Raw genomic sequence first — 19,022 nt, 5'->3', positions numbered from 1 at the left:
CCAGGCTGGACAGTTTTTATTGGGGTTTTGTGGTGTTACAACCGTTTATGTGGGAAGGGGAAAAATAAGCTAGGAAAAAACGCCTTTGGGATATTTACAGTGCAGAAAGATCTCAGTGAAAACCACGATGAGCCCCCTCAGCCAGAGCTGAAGGATTGGCTGCAGCTGAGGTGCATTTTTGGTGTGTCCATCCCCCAAAAAACAGTGGGAATTTTGCTGTTGACTCCAAAAGAGCTGGAGATGAGCTCCCAGCACAGAACCTTTAATTTTCCCCCAGGAATTGTCACTCTGGGCTCGTTATTACTGAATGGGCTGACTCAAATAATTACCCTGCTCATCCCAACCCTGTTAACCAGGGATTTTTTCACTTTCTCCCCATTAATAGCCAGGGTGAAGGGGTTGAGATTTCAGCAGGGTTGAGATTTTTGCTTTTTATGAGAAAAAAAAAGAGAAAATCTGTCCCAAACCACCCCCAACAAGCCTTCAAAGCTGCATTTTTAAAGCACCCCAAGGAGACACCACTGGAGCGTCGGGACCGAAGGAGTCCTGGGGATATTTTTGCCTCATGGAGGTAAATTGGTGGAGCTGGTCATGGTCCTCACGTGTCCCAGGATGTGCCTGGCCTGGAAGGAGGAGCAGGGAAAGCCTGGAAGGAGATCCCAGCAGTGGAGCAATCCAGGGATCCTACGGAAAGGGAGGAAAACCCACGGGGGCTTCACCCACGGCCACCCCAAAACCTGGCAGGACACAAGTCCAGCCCGCTCTGCTTGGCACTGATTGGTGCCTAATTATTGCACGAGTTTAATCAGAGCTGATTAAACCCCCTGCAGAGCTCAGCTCCTGCTCCATCCCACCCTCCCCGCTGGGCTGGGCTCGCCGCGATGACCCTCGTCACCCCGGGGTGACACCAGGGGTGTCTCTGTCCCCACCCCAGGAGGGTCCCATGGGTGCCAGCTCCCTGCTGGCCCTTACCTGCTCCCTCCACGTGCCAGGAGCAGCGCAGAGCCCTCAGTAGATGCAGGGCTTGGCCCTCTCCTTGTTGATGGGCTCCGTGTCGGGCTCCGAGGGCCGGGGGATGGCTCTGTACTTGCAGCTCGGGGACCTCTGCGGGGACACGGCCCCGTCAGCCCCTCCGAGCCCCTCCGAGCCCCTCTGAGCCCCTCCGAGCCCCTCCGAGCCCCTCCGAGCCCCTCCGAGCCCCTCCGAGCCCCTCCGAGCCCCTCCGAGCCCCTCCGAGCCCCTCTGAGCCCCTCTGAGCCCCTCCGAGCCCCTCCGAGCCCCTCCGAGCCCCTCTGAGCCCCTCCGAGCCCCTCTGAGCCCCTCTGAGCCCCTCCGAGCCCCTCCGAGCCCCTCTGAGCCCCTCCGAGCCCCTCCGAGCCCCTCTGAGCCCCTCCAAGCCCTCAGCCCGAGCAGCGGGCACTGCTGGAGGATGCCCAAACCCGCTCCGGGGCACAGCTGGAGCTGCCCCTTCCACGCCCTCGCCTCCCATTCCCTGTGAGAAAAGGGGAGGGGGCACGGCAGGAAAAACCCCAAGAGTGGAGAGACCCCAGCCCAGCCCGGGGTGTGGGGCGGCTGCTGCAGACCCCCAACCCCCCCGGCCAGCCCGAAATACCCCAGAGGGCAGAGGGCGATGGGGTGGCAGCAGGAACGACTTCCCCGGTGGCTGCAGCGTCCCCAGGGCAGGACGCTCTCACATCGCAGATTTTGAACCCGAATTTCGGGAGTTCCCAACTGTGGGTGTCCATCGTACCTCTCTGTCCCCCTGACCCAATTCCCAGGTCCCATCCCTGCAGTTCCTGAGGAAAAGTCCTTCTCCAGCTTCCCTGGAGCCCCCACAGATCCTGGGGGGACTCTGGGGTCTCCACAGGCTCAACATTCCCAACATTCCCAGCCTGGATCCATCGGGGAAGGGCTCCAGTCCCTTTATCAAATTCCGGGCTCGCTCCAACAATTCCAAGTCCCTTTCCCACCCTCCTTTCCCCCTCCAGCCCCTGCTCTTACCTTGACAGGAACGAATTCCTGCTGGATCAGCTTCTTGAACTCGCTCCTGCTGAAGGGCTCCGATTTCCTGCCCTTCCTGGGGCTGCCCTGGGAACTCTGCATCATCTCAGTGATGGCTTTGATCAGCCTGGACATGGCTCCAGTCCTGGACAGGAGCAGAACCTGAGGCCACATCCACGGTCCAAAAACCCCAAGCATCCCTTCCAATAATCCCAAACACCCCTTCCAAAAATCCCAAATATCCCTTCCAAAAATCCCAAATATCCCTTTCAATAATCCCAAACATCCCTTCCAAAAATCCCAAATATCCCTTTCAATAATCCCAAATATCCCTTCCAAAAATCCCAAGCATCCTGCCTCAGCCTTCCTGCGTTTGATTTCACCAAAGGTAAAAGGAAACTTTTTTTCCCCCGGCTTCTCTGGGGACTTTCACCTTGATTCCCTTCATTTCTCCACTTTCCCCGGTTCAGTGAAAGGGAAGCTGCTCCCCGTCAGCATCCCGGCACTTGTGGGGTGAATGAATCAGCTCCTGCGGCTGCGGAGAGCGCGTCCAGCCTCCCGCCCGGGAGCTGATCCCGTCCTGCTGAGCCCTGCCGGGCAAAACCAGTTCCGAGGGAACCCAAAACTCATTGCACAGCCGAAAAGAAGCGGCGGAGGCTCACCTGCATCCGCCGGGGCCGGGCTGGGAATGGTGGGAGCAGCCGGGAGCAGCTCCGGGCGGCTCGGGAGTGGGAGGAGGACGGGATTCCTTCCGGCCAGTCCTGTTCTCTGGCTGCCTCCTGCCAGGGGAGCCTCCCTCGCTATCCTGCTGCTCCGAGGATGTTTACAGCACACCTGCACAGCTCTATGTAGGTCAGGGACAAAGGGCTCTGCGCCTCCTTGGGTGCCCAGACAAGCCAGCCAGAGGTTTCCTTCCCGCGTAAAACTCTGCATTTCACATCCCCTAAACGGGGTTTTTCCTCTATAACCCAAGGGGTTTGTGAGTCCACGGGCAAAGTTTAGAAAATGTCACGGACCAGAAGAACCGCTGCAGGAAAAGGGGGTTTGATCTTATTTTTAGGCTGTCCCAAATGTCACTGGGCCCAGACCGGAGGCACCTTGGGCCAGCTCAGGCGAGGGCAGCAGAGCTGGGGCTGCTGTGGTGAGACAGGAGCAGCAGCCTGAGCTGGCAGGGCAGTGGTGGCACGGTGGGGACAGCCAGGGACACCCGGGGTGGCCAGGTGATCCTGCCCCGATGATTTGGGATCAGGATGTGATCCTGCCTCAATGGATTTGGGATCAGGATGTGATCCTGCCTCAATGGATTTGGGATCAGGATGTGATCCTGCCCTGGTGGATCTGGGATCAGGATGTGATCCTGCCTCAATGGATTTGGGATCAGGTTCTGATCCTGCCCTGGTGGATCTGGGATCAGGATGTGATCCTGCCCTGATGGATCTGGGCTCAGGCTCTGCTCCTGCCCTGATGGATTTGGGATCAGGTTCTGATCCTGCCCCGATGGAGCCGTGCCCAGGCTCTGCTCCTGCCCCGACAGAGCCAGGACCAGGCTCTGGTCCATCCCCAGGGCTCGGGGAGCGCTCGGGCGCCGGGGCCGCTCCCAGCCCAGCTCCTTCTCCCCGGAGGAGCCGCGGGGCTCCGGGAGCCCTCCCGGTGCCGCTGGCAGCAGCTCGGCACCGGCCGCGATCTCCGCGCAGGGGCGGATCCCGCTCGGCATCTCCGCGGCCGGGACAGGCGGGGCTGGAGAGCCGCCCCCGGACCGCCGGGCTGGGAACGGGACCGGGCCGCGGGCTGGAGCCGAATTCTCCTTCCCGGCAGCGTGAGGCAAGAGGCTGCAGGTCCCTGCAGGCCCCGGCTGCTTTTTGGGGAAGCTGCATCGGCCCTGGCTGCGCTCCCTCTTTGGGGACCCCCGGAGCTTTTGAATTTGGGGGCACAGCCTTGGCAGATCGCTGAGCACCGACCCCACAGAATTTGGGGGCACAGCCTTGGCAGATCGCTGAGCACCGACCCCACAAAATTTTGGGGGCACAGCCTTGGCAGATCGCTGAGCACCGACCCCACAGAATTTGGGGGCACAGCCTTGGCAGATCGCTGAGTACAGACCCCACAGAATTTGGGGGGCACAGCCTTGGCAGATCGCTGAGCACCGACCCCACGGAATTTGGGGGGCACAGCCTTGGCAGATCGCTGGGCACCGACCCCACAGAATTTGGGGGGCACAGCCTTGGCAGATCGCTGAGCACCGATCCCACAGAATTTGGGGGGCACAGCCTTGGCAGATCGCTGGGCACCGACCCCACAGCCAGGCAGCCCTGGGGTTGTGGGTGTGGGTGGCTCTGTGGGGACAACCTTGGGGTCGGTACCTGGGCTTTGGGAGGGGATCGGGGGCGTCAGGAGCTGCCGGGGCCACTCCAAGGACATTTAGGGTGAGGAGAGAGGAATTTGGGACATTTGAAAATGGGTGGGTGGCCTCGCACCAACAGCTCGGCCCAAAATTCCGACGCATAAATCCAAATAATCCGATTTATTTCGGCGCTGGAGGAGCAGCGGGGAGGGCAGGATGGGGCCGTGCCGGGGGTCGGGGTGGTCGCAGCGTCCGTGGCGAGCTCCGCAGGACCCGGTGGCCTCTCCAAGTGTCGCATCCTCGGCAGGTGACATCCCGGCAGGTGACATCCCGGCAGGTGGCAGCAGGAGCCCGGCCCTCGGCTCCGGATCCCGGAGTCCTTTAGGGCTGGAAAACATCTCCCGGCTCGGGGGGCTGAGCTCGGGAGGAGAGGATCCTCGGGGATTTGGGAATTTGGGGATTTGGGGGAGAGGATTTACAGCGACTTCTGAAGTTTGATCAGAAGTTTGATCCATGTTCGCCCCTGAAAGGGTTTTCTACCGAGGTTGTTGACAGAGAAACCAAGACAGAAAGTAAAAGAGAAAATAAGAAAGAAAGAGGAAATAAAAGGAAATAAGAAAAAATAAGAGAAAATAAGAAAAACTAAGAGCAAATAAGAACAAATAACAGCAATTAGAGAAAATAAGAGAAAAATAAGAGAAAATAAGATAAAAATAAGACAAAATAAGAAAAAAATAAGACAAAATAAGAGAAAAAAGAATAAGAGAAACCTGCAGCTTCCTGTTCCAATGAGCACTTTGTCTCTCCTGACCAATGAGTAAATTTATGAGCTTTGTGGGAAGGTATAAAAAGCATGCAAAAAGAATAAAAATGGGATTTGAAGCCTTCAGAAAATGGAATGTTGCTCTGTGTTGTCTCCACCATGCCAGGCTCCATCCTGGGCTGCTCCCAGCGGGGACAGGGGGGCTGGACCCCCCAGAGCCCCCCAAAAATCCCGACCTGCTGCAAATCCCTGTCCCCAAGGCTGGCGTGTCCTTCCTGGGGGAGCTGTGGGGGCTTCCCCTGCTCCAGAGACCCCAAAACGCTGCGGGGTGGTTTTACACCTTAACTTAAAAAAAAAAAAAATTTACAAAATAAAATTTGTATTAAATTTACATAAATTTACATGAGTTTGTATGTGTTTATTATTATAATGGAAATATCATTGTAATAACAATATGACAATAACAATGGGGTTAGGGTTAGGATTAGGTTTAGGGTTTGGGTTAGGCTTAAGATTAAGGTTAAATTTAGGGTTTTGGTTAGTGTTAGGATCAGGGTAAGGATCAGGGTTAGGGTCAGGGTTAGGTTTGGGATTAGGGTTAGGTTTAGTGTTGCTTTTGGGGTTGGGGTTAGGGTCAGGGTCAGTTTTAGAACTAGTGTAAGGATTAGGGTTAGATTTAGGGGTGGGTTTAGTTTTGGGGTTAGGAGTAGTTTTAGGGTTTGGTTTTGGTTAGAGTTCGGGTTAGGGTTGGATTTAGGGTTGGGATTAGGTTTAGGGTTAGGGGTAGGTTTAGAGTTTGGGTTATTTTTGTGGTTAGGTTTAGGTTTAGTGTTAGATTTAGGGTTGGGTTTAGATTTGGGGTTAGGTGTAGTCTTAGGGTGAGGGTTAGGGTTAGGTTTAGGGTTAGGTTTGTGCTTAGTGTTATGGTTTTGGTCACGTTTAGGGTCAACCCTGGCGTATTTTCTGTGCAAAGCCGAGGCTTTGGGCTTGGGTTTGTGTTAGGTTTGGGGTTAGGGTTAGGGCTAATTTTTGGTTTAGGATTTGGGCTAGGTTTGGGGTTACTGTTTGGGTTAGGGTTATATTTAGGTTTGGAGTTCAGTCTAGGTTCAGCTTTAAGGCTTATTTAGGGCACAGAACTGATGGAATCTCTTCCTGCAGCAGATTTGTCCCCCTTAGGAGGAATTTGACATTTTGGGTGTCAAAACTGCCTCCAGAGGAAGCTGAAGCAACCTGGGGTGAAGCAAACCTGGGGAAGTCTTGTGTTAATGGTGTCTTGCTTCAGCTCTGCTGCTTTGGGGAAGCTTCTGGAAGGTTCCTTCCCGGAGCTGGGCGGTTTCAGGGTTTTGAGTCACCCTTGGGAAATCAGCTCCGGTTCTTTTCCTGCCCCAAGAGTGGTTTGGGAATCCGGAGCCTGGGAAGCCCCATCGATGTTCCCAGCCGGCTTTTCCCTCTGGAAAGCAGCTGATTTGTAACCAATGAACCTTTTTGGTGCAAATTTGGGGTGTTCTGAGTGAGGGATTTGAGTTGTTTCTCGTTCTTTTCCACACAGAGCTCAGCTGCCTGAAACTTAACTTGGCCACCCCCATCTGTGGAGCAAAAATGCCCTAAAAAGGGTTTTCCTGCAGAAAATCATGCTCATCCCTCCCCATCCTTCCTCCCAGCTCCTGCCCACCCCCACAGCTCAGGCTTAGGACACCTGTGCAGAGTTTCCAGGACAAAATAAAGGGTTTTTTCCAGTTGGAAATGCAAAAATCTATCAAATCCTGGTGCAATCCCAACCTCTGGAGTGCAGCGGCTGCTGCGGTGAATCCCAAATTCCCATGCCCCCACCCCAGCCCTGGGAACCTGCAGCCTGTCCTGAAGGTGGATTTAGGAGAGAAAAACCCAGGAAAACCCGCAGAGAGCTTCAGAAATCTTTATTTGGCAGCAAAACCACGGCACCGGGAGGAAGAGGAGGAGGAAGGGGAGGAAGGAGGGAGGGATTTGAGGCTGGATTCCGCTCCGGAACCTTCTCCAAGCTCCAGGAGCCCTCGGAGGGGAGGGAAGGAGCTCAGTGGTGGTGCTGGTGCTGGTGCTGGTGCTGGTGGTCCTCCACCTCGTGCAGGTGCTCGTGGGTGGCACAGGTGACGCGGGTGACCAGCAGCATCACCTCCCCAAAGCTGAGCTGGGCGTCCTTGTTGACGTCCAGGTCCTTCATGATCTGGTCGATGGTGGCCTTGCTCTTCACGTGCTGCCAAGGAGGAGGGGGCAAGGTGAGGGCAAAACCCCCTCGGGTTCCCCCAACCCACCCCGGGTGGAAAAAACTTCCCCTTGGCTTTAGGGAGGTGAGTTCCAACCGAATATGGGATTTGGGGGGAGTTTTTGGTGTGGCTTCCAGGGGAAAAAGGAGATTTTGGGCAACACGCTGCTGGGTTTTGCCGAGAGGGGGATGAGGGGATGAGAGCTGTGAGGGCTCCGTCCCGGAGAAGGTTTGGGACGGGGCGGATGGGCAGGAGGGCAGAGCAGGAGCCCAAACCCCGAGGACACCCAGGCACCCTCACCTTGAGGTAATTGGCCAGCTGCTTGTCAATCAGCAGCTTGAGCTCCTTCTTGGTCAGGGTGTCCCTGTCCCCCTCCCGCCGCGAGTACTGGTGGAAGACGTCGATGATGACGTCCATGGCCTTCTCCAGCTCCGACAGCGGCTCCTGGCTCTGCTGGGCCTGCAGAGGAACCGTCACACCAACGAGCCAGGAAAATCTGGGAGCACAGGGTTGGGTCCAGCCCTTCTTTTTTGGGGGATATTGTTCCTTTTTGGAGCTGTTGGGGTTTTCTCCAAGGAGGCTGAAGGACCTCGCGGCCTCCATGAACCAATAGATGAGAGCTCAGAGCTGATTTGTCCCCAGAATGGGCCTGGTCTAAGCCTGGCTCTGCTGATAAACCCACCAGAGCAGCTGATAACGCCCCAAAAACCCTCAGTGGGGACACAGAGCAGGTGAGAACACCCAAAAAACCATCAGTGGGGACACAGAGCAGGTGAGAACACCCCAAAACACTCAGTGGGGACACAGAGCAGGTGAGAACACCCAAAAACCCTCAGTGAGAACACAGAGCAGGTGAGAACACCCAAAAACCATCAGGGGGGACTCAGAGCAGGTGAGAACACCCCAAAAACCCTCAGTGGGGGCACTGAGCAGGTGAGAACACCAAGAAACCCTCAGTGGGGACACAGAGCAGGTGACAACACCCCAAAACCCTCAGTGAGGACACAGAGCAGGTGAGAACACCCAAAAACCCTCAGTGGGGACTCAGTGCAGGTGAGAACACCCAGAAACCATCAGGGGGGACTCAGTGCAGGTGAGAACACCCCAAAACCCTCAGTGGGGACACAGAGCAGGTGAGAACACCCAAAAACCATCAGGGGGGACACAGAGCAGGTGAGAACACCAAGAAACCATCAGGGGGGACACAGAGCAGGAGATCTGACGTCCAGGCGCCTCTCTGGTGGTCGGGAAGCTCTTGCAGGAGGAACCTCGCTCCTCACGGACGCTGGGGATGGTTCTGCCCTGCCAGGACGTGGGGTTGGGACCAAGAGAAGCCTCCTGAGGATCCTCACCCCTCGGATGACCTGGAAAAGAGCACGGACACCCCAAATGCCCCCTGCACTTGCCTTGCTCATCTTGCCACCGCAGCGAGGTCCCCTGGGGCGGGCGTGGGGCCAGGTGCCACCCCGGGGTCTCTTATAGCCAGGCCCGTTGTGAAACGTCCCCATCCCGCTCCAGGCTGGCCCCACAACGCCCCCGGCATTGCTCAAGGCTCCGGGAAGTTCCCCAAAAGAGGCTCTGTGGCTTTTCCCGCAAGCTCGGGGTGTCACGGGCTCAGGTGGCCTCGGGGGTGGCCCTGTCCCCTCACCTGCTGGGATTCTCCACCAGCTCTGGGCAAAACAACATTTCCTGTGGGATTTTTCCACATTTTCCTCCTTTCCGCGGCTCTTTTCCCATGCCAGGAGGTGAAAGGCACCCACGGTCCCAAAATGTCCCCACCCCGGTGCATCCCTGAGCTTGGCACAAACCTCCAAAATCACCGAGCCCGCAGCAGGACCCCGAGTGCCACCCGCTGCCTGCGTGACACCGGGGCGCCGGTGGCACCGGGGCCGTGCCCTGCCTGCAGGAAGCCTGAGAGATGATCCGGGCGTGTTCCCGGCCTGGCACGGCTCCAGGAGCTCCGTCCCACCCGTGCCAAGTTGGGTTCTCCCGCCCCGGGTGCGCCCTGAGCCGCAGAGCCCAGGCGTGGTGGGAAGGCGCGCTCGGATTTCGCTTTCCGGGGCTCTGGGCTGCCTTTGTGTGTTTTGGTGCTGTTGTTTTGGCCCTGGCGGCTCCCAGCTGCCCCGTTTGGGAGCAAAACGAGATTTTCCAGCGTTCCCTCATCCAAATGAGCTCCTGCTGACTCAGCAGCTCGTCTGGGCTTTGTTGAGGGTTGAACCTGCCCAGCTCGGGCGTGGAAGCCAAAACAAGGCCTGGGGCGAGTTCAGGAGCTCCAGAGGAGCTGGCACGGGGCACCAGCAGCGAGGAGCAGGGATTCCAGCAGGAATTTCCTCCTGGAAAGGGCGACCAGGCCACGGAGGTTTGGAGTCCCCATCCCTGGAGGTGTCCAAGGAAGGGCTGTCGCTATTGGACACAAAATGAGTGCACAGAAGTTTGGTAAGTTCAAAAGAAAAACAGGCCCAGTTTTATTCGAACATCTGGTATTTATAGAATTCCAGAGGTGGCCGTGGATTGGAGGATGGAATTACCACCTCTGCAACCACACTGGTCCAAAAATCAATCAGTCATTTCTATTTACAGAGAAATATGTAAACTATTCTATTCATCCATGAAACTGTGTGGGAACTCTGACTCTCAAATATGAAAACACGATCAGAAGGTTAAAGAAGTTTTACAAGAACTTTAAAACTTTCAGAAGATCTATAAAAGACAACTTAACGCTTTTAAAAATCAGGGCAACACCGGACATGGCCTGGGTGAGCAGACCCCAGGCTGGACTGGATCTCGGAGGCTTTCCCGGGTGAAAGGAGCCCGGGATGCTGGGGCTGCACCCCCGGCCCCCAGCCCCGGCTGCTGGGCGCTCTGCTTTCACAAGGGGCAGGATCTGCTGCGGAACAGGACGTCCGGGCATTTGGGGGGCGTTTCACAACCTCCGCGGTGCCCGGGAGCGGCCGCGGCGTTGCGGGGTTTTGGTGCAATTTCAGGAAACCTCCTTGGGTGGCTTTGATGGCCCTGGAGGTGCCAGGGTGGGGCACAGGGGGTGGGGGACAGGGGGTTCCTAGGTGGGACGGTGGTCTGAGCCAGGGGTGACCCCCAGGTGTGGGTGGGCAGTGGTGCCCAGGTGTGGGCACCCACACGTCGCTCTAGCTGCCCTGGCTGTCCCCGAACCTCACAGGGGACTCAGACACCTTTGCACGAAGTCAAAATCACCTGTGGCTTCCATTTTAGCCCGTGGAAAAATCTGCCAAATCTCTATGAGGAATCACAAGCCACAAGGGTTTGAGTAGTGTGGGAGTCGAATTAACACAAGGTGGAAAAAGTGGAATTTTGGGGTTTTTAGAATGGGGTTCAAGTGGCAGTGCTGAGGGTCACAGGGATGGGTGCTGGCACCCTTTTGGTGGCTCTTGCAGGGTGACATCCTGCTGTCCCCAAGGCCCAGGCTCGGCCAGGGATCCCGGGAGTGGAGCAGGAGCAGCTCAGCCTCTGCTGGGAGGTGCCCACAGGGACAGCCCGAGGTTGGAGTTGCAAAATTCTTTCGAAACACACTTTTGGGGCAGGAGAGTGGCTGCTGTGGGCAGAGCAGCTGTGTTGTCCCCCTGGGGTCCATATCCCAACACCCCAATACCCCAACTTCCCAAATCACCATCAAGTAGAGAGTTCCCAGTGCCAGAGATCCAGGATTTGGGATTTGGGATGTTTGGGATGTTGCAGGGTTGGGACATGGAGTTGTCTGGACTCCACGTCTCTCCCAGAACAGCAGGAAATCATCATGGACGTATCCTGAAATCCCAAACCCAAACCACGGGATTTCGGGCACTGGGAACATTTTGCTTCGTGAGGATTTTTCCCAACAAAACCATCCGTCCTCAACAAAACCACGGCTGCAGATGACCCCACCCACCCCCCGCTGTCCCTCCTCCCATCCCTGGGATGGATGAAGAGGCAGGAAAGGCTCCGAGAACTTCAAGCGATGCTTTATTGTCCCAGATTGAAGAGTCACCCATCCCAAACTGGGATCCCAAATTAGAGAATCAGCCATCCCAAACTGGGATCCCAAACTGGAGAATCACCCATCCCAAACTGGGATCCCAAATTGGAGAGTCACCCATCCCAAACTGGGATCCCAAATCGGAGAATCAGCCATCCCAAATTGGGATCCCAAACTGGAGGGTCACCCATCCCAAACTGGGATCCCAAATCAGAGAATCAGCCATCCCAAACGGGGATCCCAAATCGGAGAATCAGCCATCCCAAACTGGGATCCCAAACTGGAGGGTCACCCATCCCAAACTGGGATCCCAAATTGGAGAGTCACCCATCCCAAACTGGGATCCCAAATTGGAGAATCAGCCATCCCAAACTGGGATCCCAAACTGGAGGGTCACCCACCCCAAACTGGAGGGTCACCCATCCCAAACTGGGATCCCAAATCGGAGGGGCTGCTCCAGGGGCTGTTCCAGGCAGGCAGGGAGCAGCCAGATCCCAATTCCCGAAGCTTCCCTCTCCCATTTCCACGCCGGGCTCAGTCCCGGTCCGGCCCGCAGCGGTCGGAGCCGTGGCTGATGCGGTGGGCGTCGTCGGCCAGCTTGCTGAGCAAGATGGTGAACTCCTCAAAGTTCACCTCCTTGTCCTTGTTCAGGTCGGTCTCCTGGAAGAGCTTGTCCAAGTAGCCGGCCTGGTTCCTATTCTGGATTTGGGGACACAAAGGGGGGGTCACATCCCTGGATCCACCCCCGCAGCTGCCCTGGGAAGGGTTTGGAAGCTGCAGGATGTCCCAGCCCTCCCCTCCCTTGTCCTTAGCCCCAAACTGAACCCCAGAGGTTTAATTTTGGGTGGCTTTGAACCCCAGAGGTTTAATTTTGGGTGGCTTTGATCACCCTGAAGGTGCCAGGGGGAGAAGGGGGATGGGACAGGGGGTTCCAAGATGATTTTGTCCCAGAGGATTTGTCCCAAGGATTTTGTCCCAAACCCCTGTGGCCGGGGACACTGCAGCTTTTAGGAGAAATCAATCGGACCAGGCCAATTTTGGGAATCACCAACGATGAAGTTGCACCACTTTTCAACTCATTGAGAGGAGACTGCAACATTAGATCTCCCAGAACCCTCAGAGCTGAGAGAAAGCTGAGAAAGCTGAGAGAGCTGCTGAGGCCCTCCAACAAAGACAAGCACATCGATGCCACAGCTGTTTCTTCTTGCAGTGTGAGGGGAAAAAATGCAATTGTATGGTCTCATATTTCAATGGGACCTCAAAGAGGGATCCTCTATTGATAATCAAAGGGATTTTCTCATCCTACAGATCTCCAAAACCAGTTTTTACACCATTAGAAATGACGGCTCGGATCATAACCAGAGCCAGAGCGAGATTGCTGACAAAGACTCCACAACAATTTATCTGCCATCGACAAGAGAATTTTTGGATTGGGCCTTGCAAAAATCAGAAAAAAAAAAAAAAATCAGAGCAGGGGTGACCCAAACCAGGTGAGATGGAACCCCCCAGTGCCCCTGCCCCCCAAAGCCCCGTCCCCATGGGATTGTCCCCCGGGCACTCACACAGGTCCTCAGGAAGGACGGCACCTGCTCCTCCAGCAGCGTCTTTAATTCGCTGAGGTTCAGGAGGTCGTTCAGGCCCTTGCGGACGCTGTACTGGTGGAACACATCCACCACGGTATTCAGGGCCTTCTCCAGGGTGCAGTTCCCCGGGAACTGCTGGCTGCCGGCGTGGCTGTGGGTGCTGGTGGACATGGCTGAGCTCTGGAAGGACCTGCAGGGGCTGGGGACAAACCTCGAGGGCGTGAGAGGAGCCAAAAATCAGCTGGGGGATGAGGATGCAATTTGGGATGGGTGACCCTCCAATTTGTCATCCTAATCTGGGATGGGTGTCACTCCAGTTTGGGATCCCAGTTTGGGATGGGTGACACTCCAATATGGGATTGGTGACACTCCAATTTGGGATCCTAATTTGGGATGGGTGGCATTCCAATTTGGAATTGGTGATGCTCCAATTTGGGATGGGTGACGCTCCAATTTGGGATCCCAATTTGGAATGGGTGTCACTCCAGTTTGGGATTGGTGATACTCCATTTTGGGATCCCAATTTGGGATGGGTGACACTCCAATTTGGGATGAGTGACACTCCAAATTGGGATTCCAGTTTGGGATGGATGTCACTCCAGTTTGGGATAGGTGGCACTCCAATTTGGGATCCCAATTTGGGATGGGTGACACTCCAATTTGGGATTCCAGTTTGGGATGGGTGACACTCCAATTTGGGATGGGTGACACTCCAATTTGGGATTCCAGTTTGGAATGGGTGACACTCTGGTTTCGGATCCCTGAGCTGCACCTGAGCCAGGGGCACCTGCAGCTCCTTGTTGTGGGGCAGAAAATGAGGGGATTTGGGGAAATTGCTGGCTTACGGCTCCAGTTTGGCTTTGCCAAGGAAGCAGCTTGTTCCAGCACACCTGGGGACCTTTCTCAGGTGAGGGGAGCAGGGTCAGGCCGGCGGGGCACCGCCAGCGAGGACGTTTAGGGCAGAGGGCACAGAATTAGTGCTGCCTCCACCCAAGATGGCACCAAAATCCCATTAATTTGCCCTCATTTTCCAACCCAAACCAACCTCCTGCTCTACCCTGAGGAGAACCCATCGCCCTGGGCTGGTGGATCCCAAACTGCTTCTCCCTCACCCTTTTCCCTGCAAGGACCATCCTTGTCCTACTCACCCTGGTCTCCGAGGAGGGTTTGCAGGGGATGGATGCGTCGGTGTGACCCGGGAGCCTGGAGCAGCCCTTTTATACCTGCATGAGGTCCTCTTTCATCAGAGCTGGTGACACACCTGCCACAAGCATCGGCTTGAGTTCACACTTCCCGCACCTGGAAATTGCCAGGTGGGAACCCCGAGCCCCTCCCAGCCTCATTCCTCCCGTCCAGTTCCTGGTTGCACCCACCAGCCTTTGGAAATGTTGTCCTTGGCCCCTCCATCACCTCTGACAGGGCTCAGGGAGGGGAAGAACCTCGGCTTTGTCATACCTCGATGAGGGCAAGGCCGTTCGGGCAGAAGTTGCCAAAACTTGGGGAGTTTTGCAACGCGGTAAAAAACTTGCACATTTTCCTTCTGCTGTAGGAGCAATTATTGGGCTGCTCCACATGGAAACAGAGATAACTTTGTCCTCTGGGTGAGATTTTAATGTGATTTCTCTTTTCTACAGCCCCAACTGGTTGGACACTGCCCAAGACAAAGCAGCATCTGTATTTTACGACTTGTCTTCCAGAATATTTTCCATTGTTTTCTACTTGTAGCAGACCTCTGCTCTCGCTCCAGAGATTTTCTGGAGGAAACTGGCCACAAAACCAGGAGAAAACCCAAGGCCAGGGTCTTTTCTGGCTGGTGCAGGAACTGCCACATGTTGCCACATGCCAAATGTCACCTCTTGTCACGCGTGTCAGGGACAAGAATGAGCAGACAATGAGAAGATTTAAAATCAGACAATGAGGAAATCTAAAATCAGACAATGAGAAGATTTAAAAGCAGACAATGGGTAGGAGGAGCAGGGAAGGACCAGGAGAACTGGAGGTGCCCGTTCCTGTTTGAGGATGCTCCTGTATCCCCAGGGCATTGCACAGATTTATTCCGGTATCCCTGACTCACTGCATCGCTCCTTTTGTTTCCCGGCCCCGCTCCTTGCGGAGTCTCAGCCATCCCAAATAAGGATCCCAAATTGGAGTGTCACCCATCCCAAATTGGAGTGTCACCCATCCCAAACTGGGATCCCAAATTGGAGCATCACCCATCCCAAACTACATTGTTACCAATCCCAAACTGGAGTGTCACCCATCCCCAATTGGGATCCTAAATTGGAGTGTCACCCATCCCAAATTGGAGTGTCACCCATCTCAAATTGAGTGTCACCCATCCCAAACTGGGATCCCAAATTGGAGCATCACCCATCCCAAACTACATTGTTACCAATCCCAAACTGGAGTGTCACCCATCCCCAATTGGGATCCTAAATTGGAGTGTCACCCATCCCAAATTGGAGTGTCACCCATCCCAAATTGGAGTGTCACCCATCCCAAACTGGGATCCCAAATTGGAGCATCACCCATCCCAAACTACATTGTTACCAATCCCAAATTGGAGTGTCACCCATCCCCAGTTAGGATCCCAAATTGGAGTGTCACCCATCCCCAAATGGGATCCCAAATTCGAGTGTCACCCATCCCCAAATGGGATCCCAAATTGGAGTGTCACCCATCCCCAGTTAGGATCCCAAATTGGAGTGTCATCCATCCCAAATTGGAGTGTCACCTATCCCCAGTTAGGATCCCAAATTCGAGTGTCACCCATCCCCAAATGGGATCCCAAATTGGAGTGTCACCAATGTCAAACTGGAGGGTGATCCATCCCAAATTGCGATCCCATACTGGAATGTCACTCACCCCAAACTGCAGCATCATCGATCTCAAATTTGAGTGTCAGCAATCCTGAACTGGAGTGACACCCATACCAAACTGGGATCCCAAACTGGAGTGACACCCATCCCAAACTGCATCCTCGTCCCCCAGCTGGCAGGGAGAGCATCTGGTGCTCTGGTGCAGTTCCAAATTTCCCCATTTTTCCCCTAAAACCTGTGGGGGAGCAGCTGGCGATGCCCATCCCTGCAAGGGCAGCAATGCCCGAGTGACACGGGGTTGGCAGTGAGTGACATTTCCTCCGAGGGACAAGGGTGGCTCCCCAAGTTCAGAGCTGCCCTGTGTCACCGAGGAACCACCCAAATGCCCCTGGTTTCACCCGGGACAGGCTCCTGGTTTGGCTGATGTTGGAGCCTCCTGAGCCGGGGGTTCCCCCACACTGATGGGTCCAGGAGCTCTTCTCCCCTCCTGCTTCAGCCCCCAGGAGCCCACGGTGGCTTTTGGGTGTGTGGTGACCTGGGGGATGTGTCCCAAACCATGAAATGTTTGACTCATTCTGCAGAGCGGCCGCTCCTCCGAGCAGCTCGCAGGACGGAGCCCCCGGAGCCCCTCGGCCTCGTTCTTTGCTGGGGCTGCTGGGTTGTTTTGGGGGGGTCACAAAAACATCTCACAGGCGCCTGGGAAGTGGCAGTCCAGGAATGCAGCACCCCCAGGATGTGGCACCCTCAGGATCTGGTGTCCCTGGGCTGTGACACACCCAGGATGTGGCACCCTCGGGATCTGGTGTCCCTGGGCTGTGACACCCCCAGGATGTGGCACCCTCGGGATCTGGTGTCCCTGGGCTGTGACACCCCCAGGATGTGGCACCCTCGGGATCTGGTGTCCCTGGGCTGTGACACACCCAGGATGTGGCACCCCCAGGATGTGGCACCCCCAGGATGTGGCACCCCCAGTTCCAGGGCTGCGTGTTGGCAGAGACCTGAGGAAGGACCCCCCCATCCCAGCTGTGTTTCACCTCTGGCACCTGCTGGAGCTCCACACTGGGATCTGACACCCTCCAGGAGCCCCCTCGGCCTGTGCTGCCCACTGGGACCCCCCAAAACCTTGTCCTGACCCCCACTCTCTGCCCAGACCAGTGCCCCCCCGTGCCACTCTCCCCTTCCCGTTGCTTTTCCCGTTCAATCTGGGTTTCAGCCCCTCCCCAGGACACGGCACACGGATGGGTTTGGTGCTCAAAGGAAGAGATTTTATTTCAATGCCACGAAGTAGAAGCAGGTGACAAAGGTTTGGTCACAGGCAAGGGCTGAGGCTCCTGGGGGGACGCAGAGTCCCTGGCTCGGCCACCGTGGGCGATGTTCCCGTCTCAGTGACGGTGGCCAGGCCCATGCCCGTGCCCGTGCCCGTGCCCGTGGTCGTGGTCGTGCCCGTGGTCGTGCCCATGCCCGTGGCCATGGTCACCACCAGGGTCCTTGTGGGACCTGTTGTGGGCATCGATGGCCACGAGGCTCAGCGTGGTCAGGAACTCGGTGAACTTGAGGCGCCCGTCGTGGTTGGCGTCGGCTTTGGTGAAGAGCTGCTGGATGTAGCTGTCCGTGCCGGTGTTGGGCTGTGGGGGAGCACGGGCAGCTCGGGGTCACCCTGCCCGTCCCCAGCTGTGGCACGAGGCTCACCCAGCCAGGGCTGGACCCCAAAAACCCTTCCTCGCTTTGGGAAGCTCCCAGGATAAAGTTCTGGGGTGGCCTGCCGGGGGGAGTCGCCACCCCTGGAGGAGTTTAAACGAAGCCTGGATGTGGCACTGGGTGCCAGGGTTTGGTTGAGCTGTTGGGGCTGGGTTGGACTCGATCCTCTTGAAGTCTCTTCCAACCCAGCGACTCTGTGAATTCTGTGGCCCGCCCCCATCCCCAAGGATCCCTGGAAGTGCCCAAGGATGAGCACCCCAATCCAGCGGGAGGTGCCCAACATTCCTGGGAATGAGAGGATCCCCCAACCCCTTCCCCACCCCACGGCTCCGGGCTCTCACCGGCACCGTGTTCTTCAGGAAAGGCTCGGCCGTCTCCTTGAGCAGCTTGGAGAACTCGTTCTTGCTCAGGTAGTCATCCATGGGGTGCCGCATCGCGTACCGGTGGTAGACGTTGACGACGCATTCCAGCGCCAGCTCCAGGTTGGTTTTCATCCTGCTGGGAAGGGACAAAGAGCAAAACATCCAAACCGTGTCCCAAAGCGTGAAATGTTTGACTCGTTCCGCAGAGCGGCCAAACGGAACCCGAGGACCGGCGCCGGCCGCTCGTCCCGCAGCACCTGGGAGGAGCTGCTCACCTTCGGAGGAGGTCTGGGCTCTGCAGAGGGACGAGAGGAGCAGGAGGATCGGGTGATGCTGAGCTGGGGATGGCACCTTTTATACCATCCCGGAGCTGCCAGCCGTGCCAGCCTCGGCTCCCGTCAGGGCAGTCACCCCGGGAATTGTGCAAGGCAGCGCAGCACGCCCAGGTGAGGATTTCAGGTTCCTCGCCCCATCCAGGAACTGTTATCGAGGGAGGGGAAGCCCCAAACTCGTCGGACAAAACAAGGAAACACCAAAAATTACAGCGATGGTGCAGGAGATTTTCTGGAACGTTCCCCAAGTGTTCGATGTAGATGATTGAAGAGGAACTTTTCTGGGTGGGGGTCTCCAGTGGGTTTTACCTGTGGGAATGTAGTTTGTCACCAATTTTTGGTGAATTTGGCTGCTGGACAGGTCTCGGGTTAATCCCTTTTCTGACTCACAGACGGGGCCAACTGAGAGACATTTGAAAAACTTCAATTTCATTTCATCAGGTTTTGAAAATTCTCTCCCAATTCACTTCCCAGGTGCCAGGGGTGGGCTGCACATCCCACCCCTGCAGGAGGACATTCCCCCTGGATGCAGGGAGTCACCCCCGGGCACAGCCCTGCTGCGTGGGAGGTGAACTGGGAGAGAATTTTCAAAGCCTGAAAATTCTCTTGGGAGGTGCCACTTCCCGGCAGCGGGAATTGCTGCCCGAGGATAACCCAGGGCATTGGCAAATGTGCCCACCCCCAGCTGTCCCCCAGGCCTGGGGCCCCCCAGTGCTCCCAGTGGCCCCCCAGTGCTCCCAGTGGCCCCCCAGTGCTCCCAGTAGCCCCCCAGTGCTCCCAGTGGCCAGAATGAGCTGCAGAGCCCCACGTGCCTGGAGGGGGCTGGTGAGGAGCCCCGTGCTGGTGATGAAGGTTTTTGGGAAGTGATGATGACAACGGCGGTGAGACATCTCCC

The 19,022-nt window shown here is 56.4% G+C and overlaps 3 protein-coding genes and 1 long non-coding RNA gene across 6 annotated transcripts; all 4 read right to left on the bottom strand.

The window, feature by feature from the left end:
* LOC146765421 (uncharacterized) lies at nt 1–2,797 on the bottom strand. 2 transcript variants are annotated; one of them, XR_014950105.1, is made up of 4 exons: nt 2,664–2,797; nt 2,002–2,146; nt 973–1,104; nt 1–684 (listed from the first exon to the last, which is right to left on the bottom strand). It is a non-coding gene; the product is annotated as an uncharacterized LOC146765421 (long non-coding RNA). The 2 variants fall into 2 exon arrangements; XR_014950104.1 differs by lacking the exon at nt 2,664–2,797 and having other exon boundaries at nt 2–684; nt 2,002–2,329.
* Nucleotides 2,798–7,006: 4,209 nt separating this feature from the next.
* LOC110476798 (protein MRP-126) lies at nt 7,007–8,908 on the bottom strand. Its single transcript, XM_021542060.3, has 3 exons — nt 8,752–8,908; nt 7,646–7,804; nt 7,007–7,335 (listed from the first exon to the last, which is right to left on the bottom strand). The coding sequence occupies exons 1-3, from the start codon at nt 8,851–8,853 to the stop codon at nt 7,156–7,158; spliced, it is 441 nt and encodes a 146-aa protein (XP_021397735.2). The 5' UTR covers nt 8,854–8,908; the 3' UTR covers nt 7,007–7,155.
* Nucleotides 8,909–10,465: 1,557 nt separating this feature from the next.
* Nucleotides 10,466–15,081, bottom strand: LOC110476843 (protein S100-A12-like). Its single transcript, XM_021542126.4, has 4 exons — nt 14,290–15,081; nt 14,065–14,177; nt 12,896–13,115; nt 10,466–12,032 (listed from the first exon to the last, which is right to left on the bottom strand). The coding sequence occupies exons 3-4, from the start codon at nt 13,085–13,087 to the stop codon at nt 11,868–11,870; spliced, it is 357 nt and encodes a 118-aa protein (XP_021397801.3). The 5' UTR covers nt 13,088–13,115; nt 14,065–14,177; nt 14,290–15,081; the 3' UTR covers nt 10,466–11,867.
* A 1,897-nt stretch (nt 15,082–16,978) lies between these two features.
* LOC110476844 (protein S100-A12-like) lies at nt 16,979–18,228 on the bottom strand. 2 transcript variants are annotated; one of them, XM_085560814.1, is made up of 3 exons: nt 18,071–18,228; nt 17,775–17,931; nt 16,979–17,360 (listed from the first exon to the last, which is right to left on the bottom strand). In XM_085560814.1, the coding sequence occupies exons 2-3, from the start codon at nt 17,925–17,927 to the stop codon at nt 17,118–17,120; spliced, it is 396 nt and encodes a 131-aa protein (XP_085416940.1). In that variant the 5' UTR covers nt 17,928–17,931; nt 18,071–18,228; the 3' UTR covers nt 16,979–17,117. The 2 variants fall into 2 exon arrangements, with proteins under 2 accessions (XP_085416940.1, XP_021397802.2); XM_021542127.3 differs by having other exon boundaries at nt 17,775–17,928; nt 18,071–18,198.
* Between the last annotated feature and the right edge of the window lie 794 nt (nt 18,229–19,022).

This window comes from Lonchura striata, chromosome 25 (genome assembly GCF_050655825.1).
Source record: "Lonchura striata isolate lonStrDom1 chromosome 25, ASM5065582v1, whole genome shotgun sequence".
Taxonomy (NCBI): Eukaryota; Metazoa; Chordata; class Aves; order Passeriformes; family Estrildidae; genus Lonchura; species Lonchura striata.
Note: the sequence above shows the minus strand (reverse complement) of the source record. Positions and strands in the feature narration are given on the sequence as shown.

Bases quoted from the DNA above. Each gene is read 5' to 3' on its own strand.
- LOC110476798 (XM_021542060.3), bottom strand. From the start codon at position 8,853: ATGGGGACGTTTCACAACGGGCCTGGCTATAAGAGACCCCGGGGTGGC. The intron at 7,805-8,751 runs GCAAGTGCAGGG...GTTCCTCTGCAG, and splicing joins GCGGTGGCAAGATGAGCAAG to GCCCAGCAGAGCCAGGAGCC. The intron at 7,336-7,645 runs GTGAGGGTGCCT...CCTCCTTGGCAG, and splicing joins AGCTGGCCAATTACCTCAAG to CACGTGAAGAGCAAGGCCAC.
- LOC110476843 (XM_021542126.4), bottom strand. From the start codon at position 13,087: ATGTCCACCAGCACCCACAGCCACGCCGGCAGCCAGCAGTTCCCGGGG. The intron at 12,033-12,895 runs GTGAGTGCCCGG...CCCCAAATCCAG, and splicing joins CGTCCTTCCTGAGGACCTGT to AATAGGAACCAGGCCGGCTA.
- LOC110476844 (XM_085560814.1), bottom strand. From the start codon at position 17,927: ATGAAAACCAACCTGGAGCTGGCGCTGGAATGCGTCGTCAACGTCTAC. The intron at 17,361-17,774 runs GTGAGAGCCCGG...GCTCCCCCACAG, and splicing joins TCCTGAAGAACACGGTGCCG to CCCAACACCGGCACGGACAG.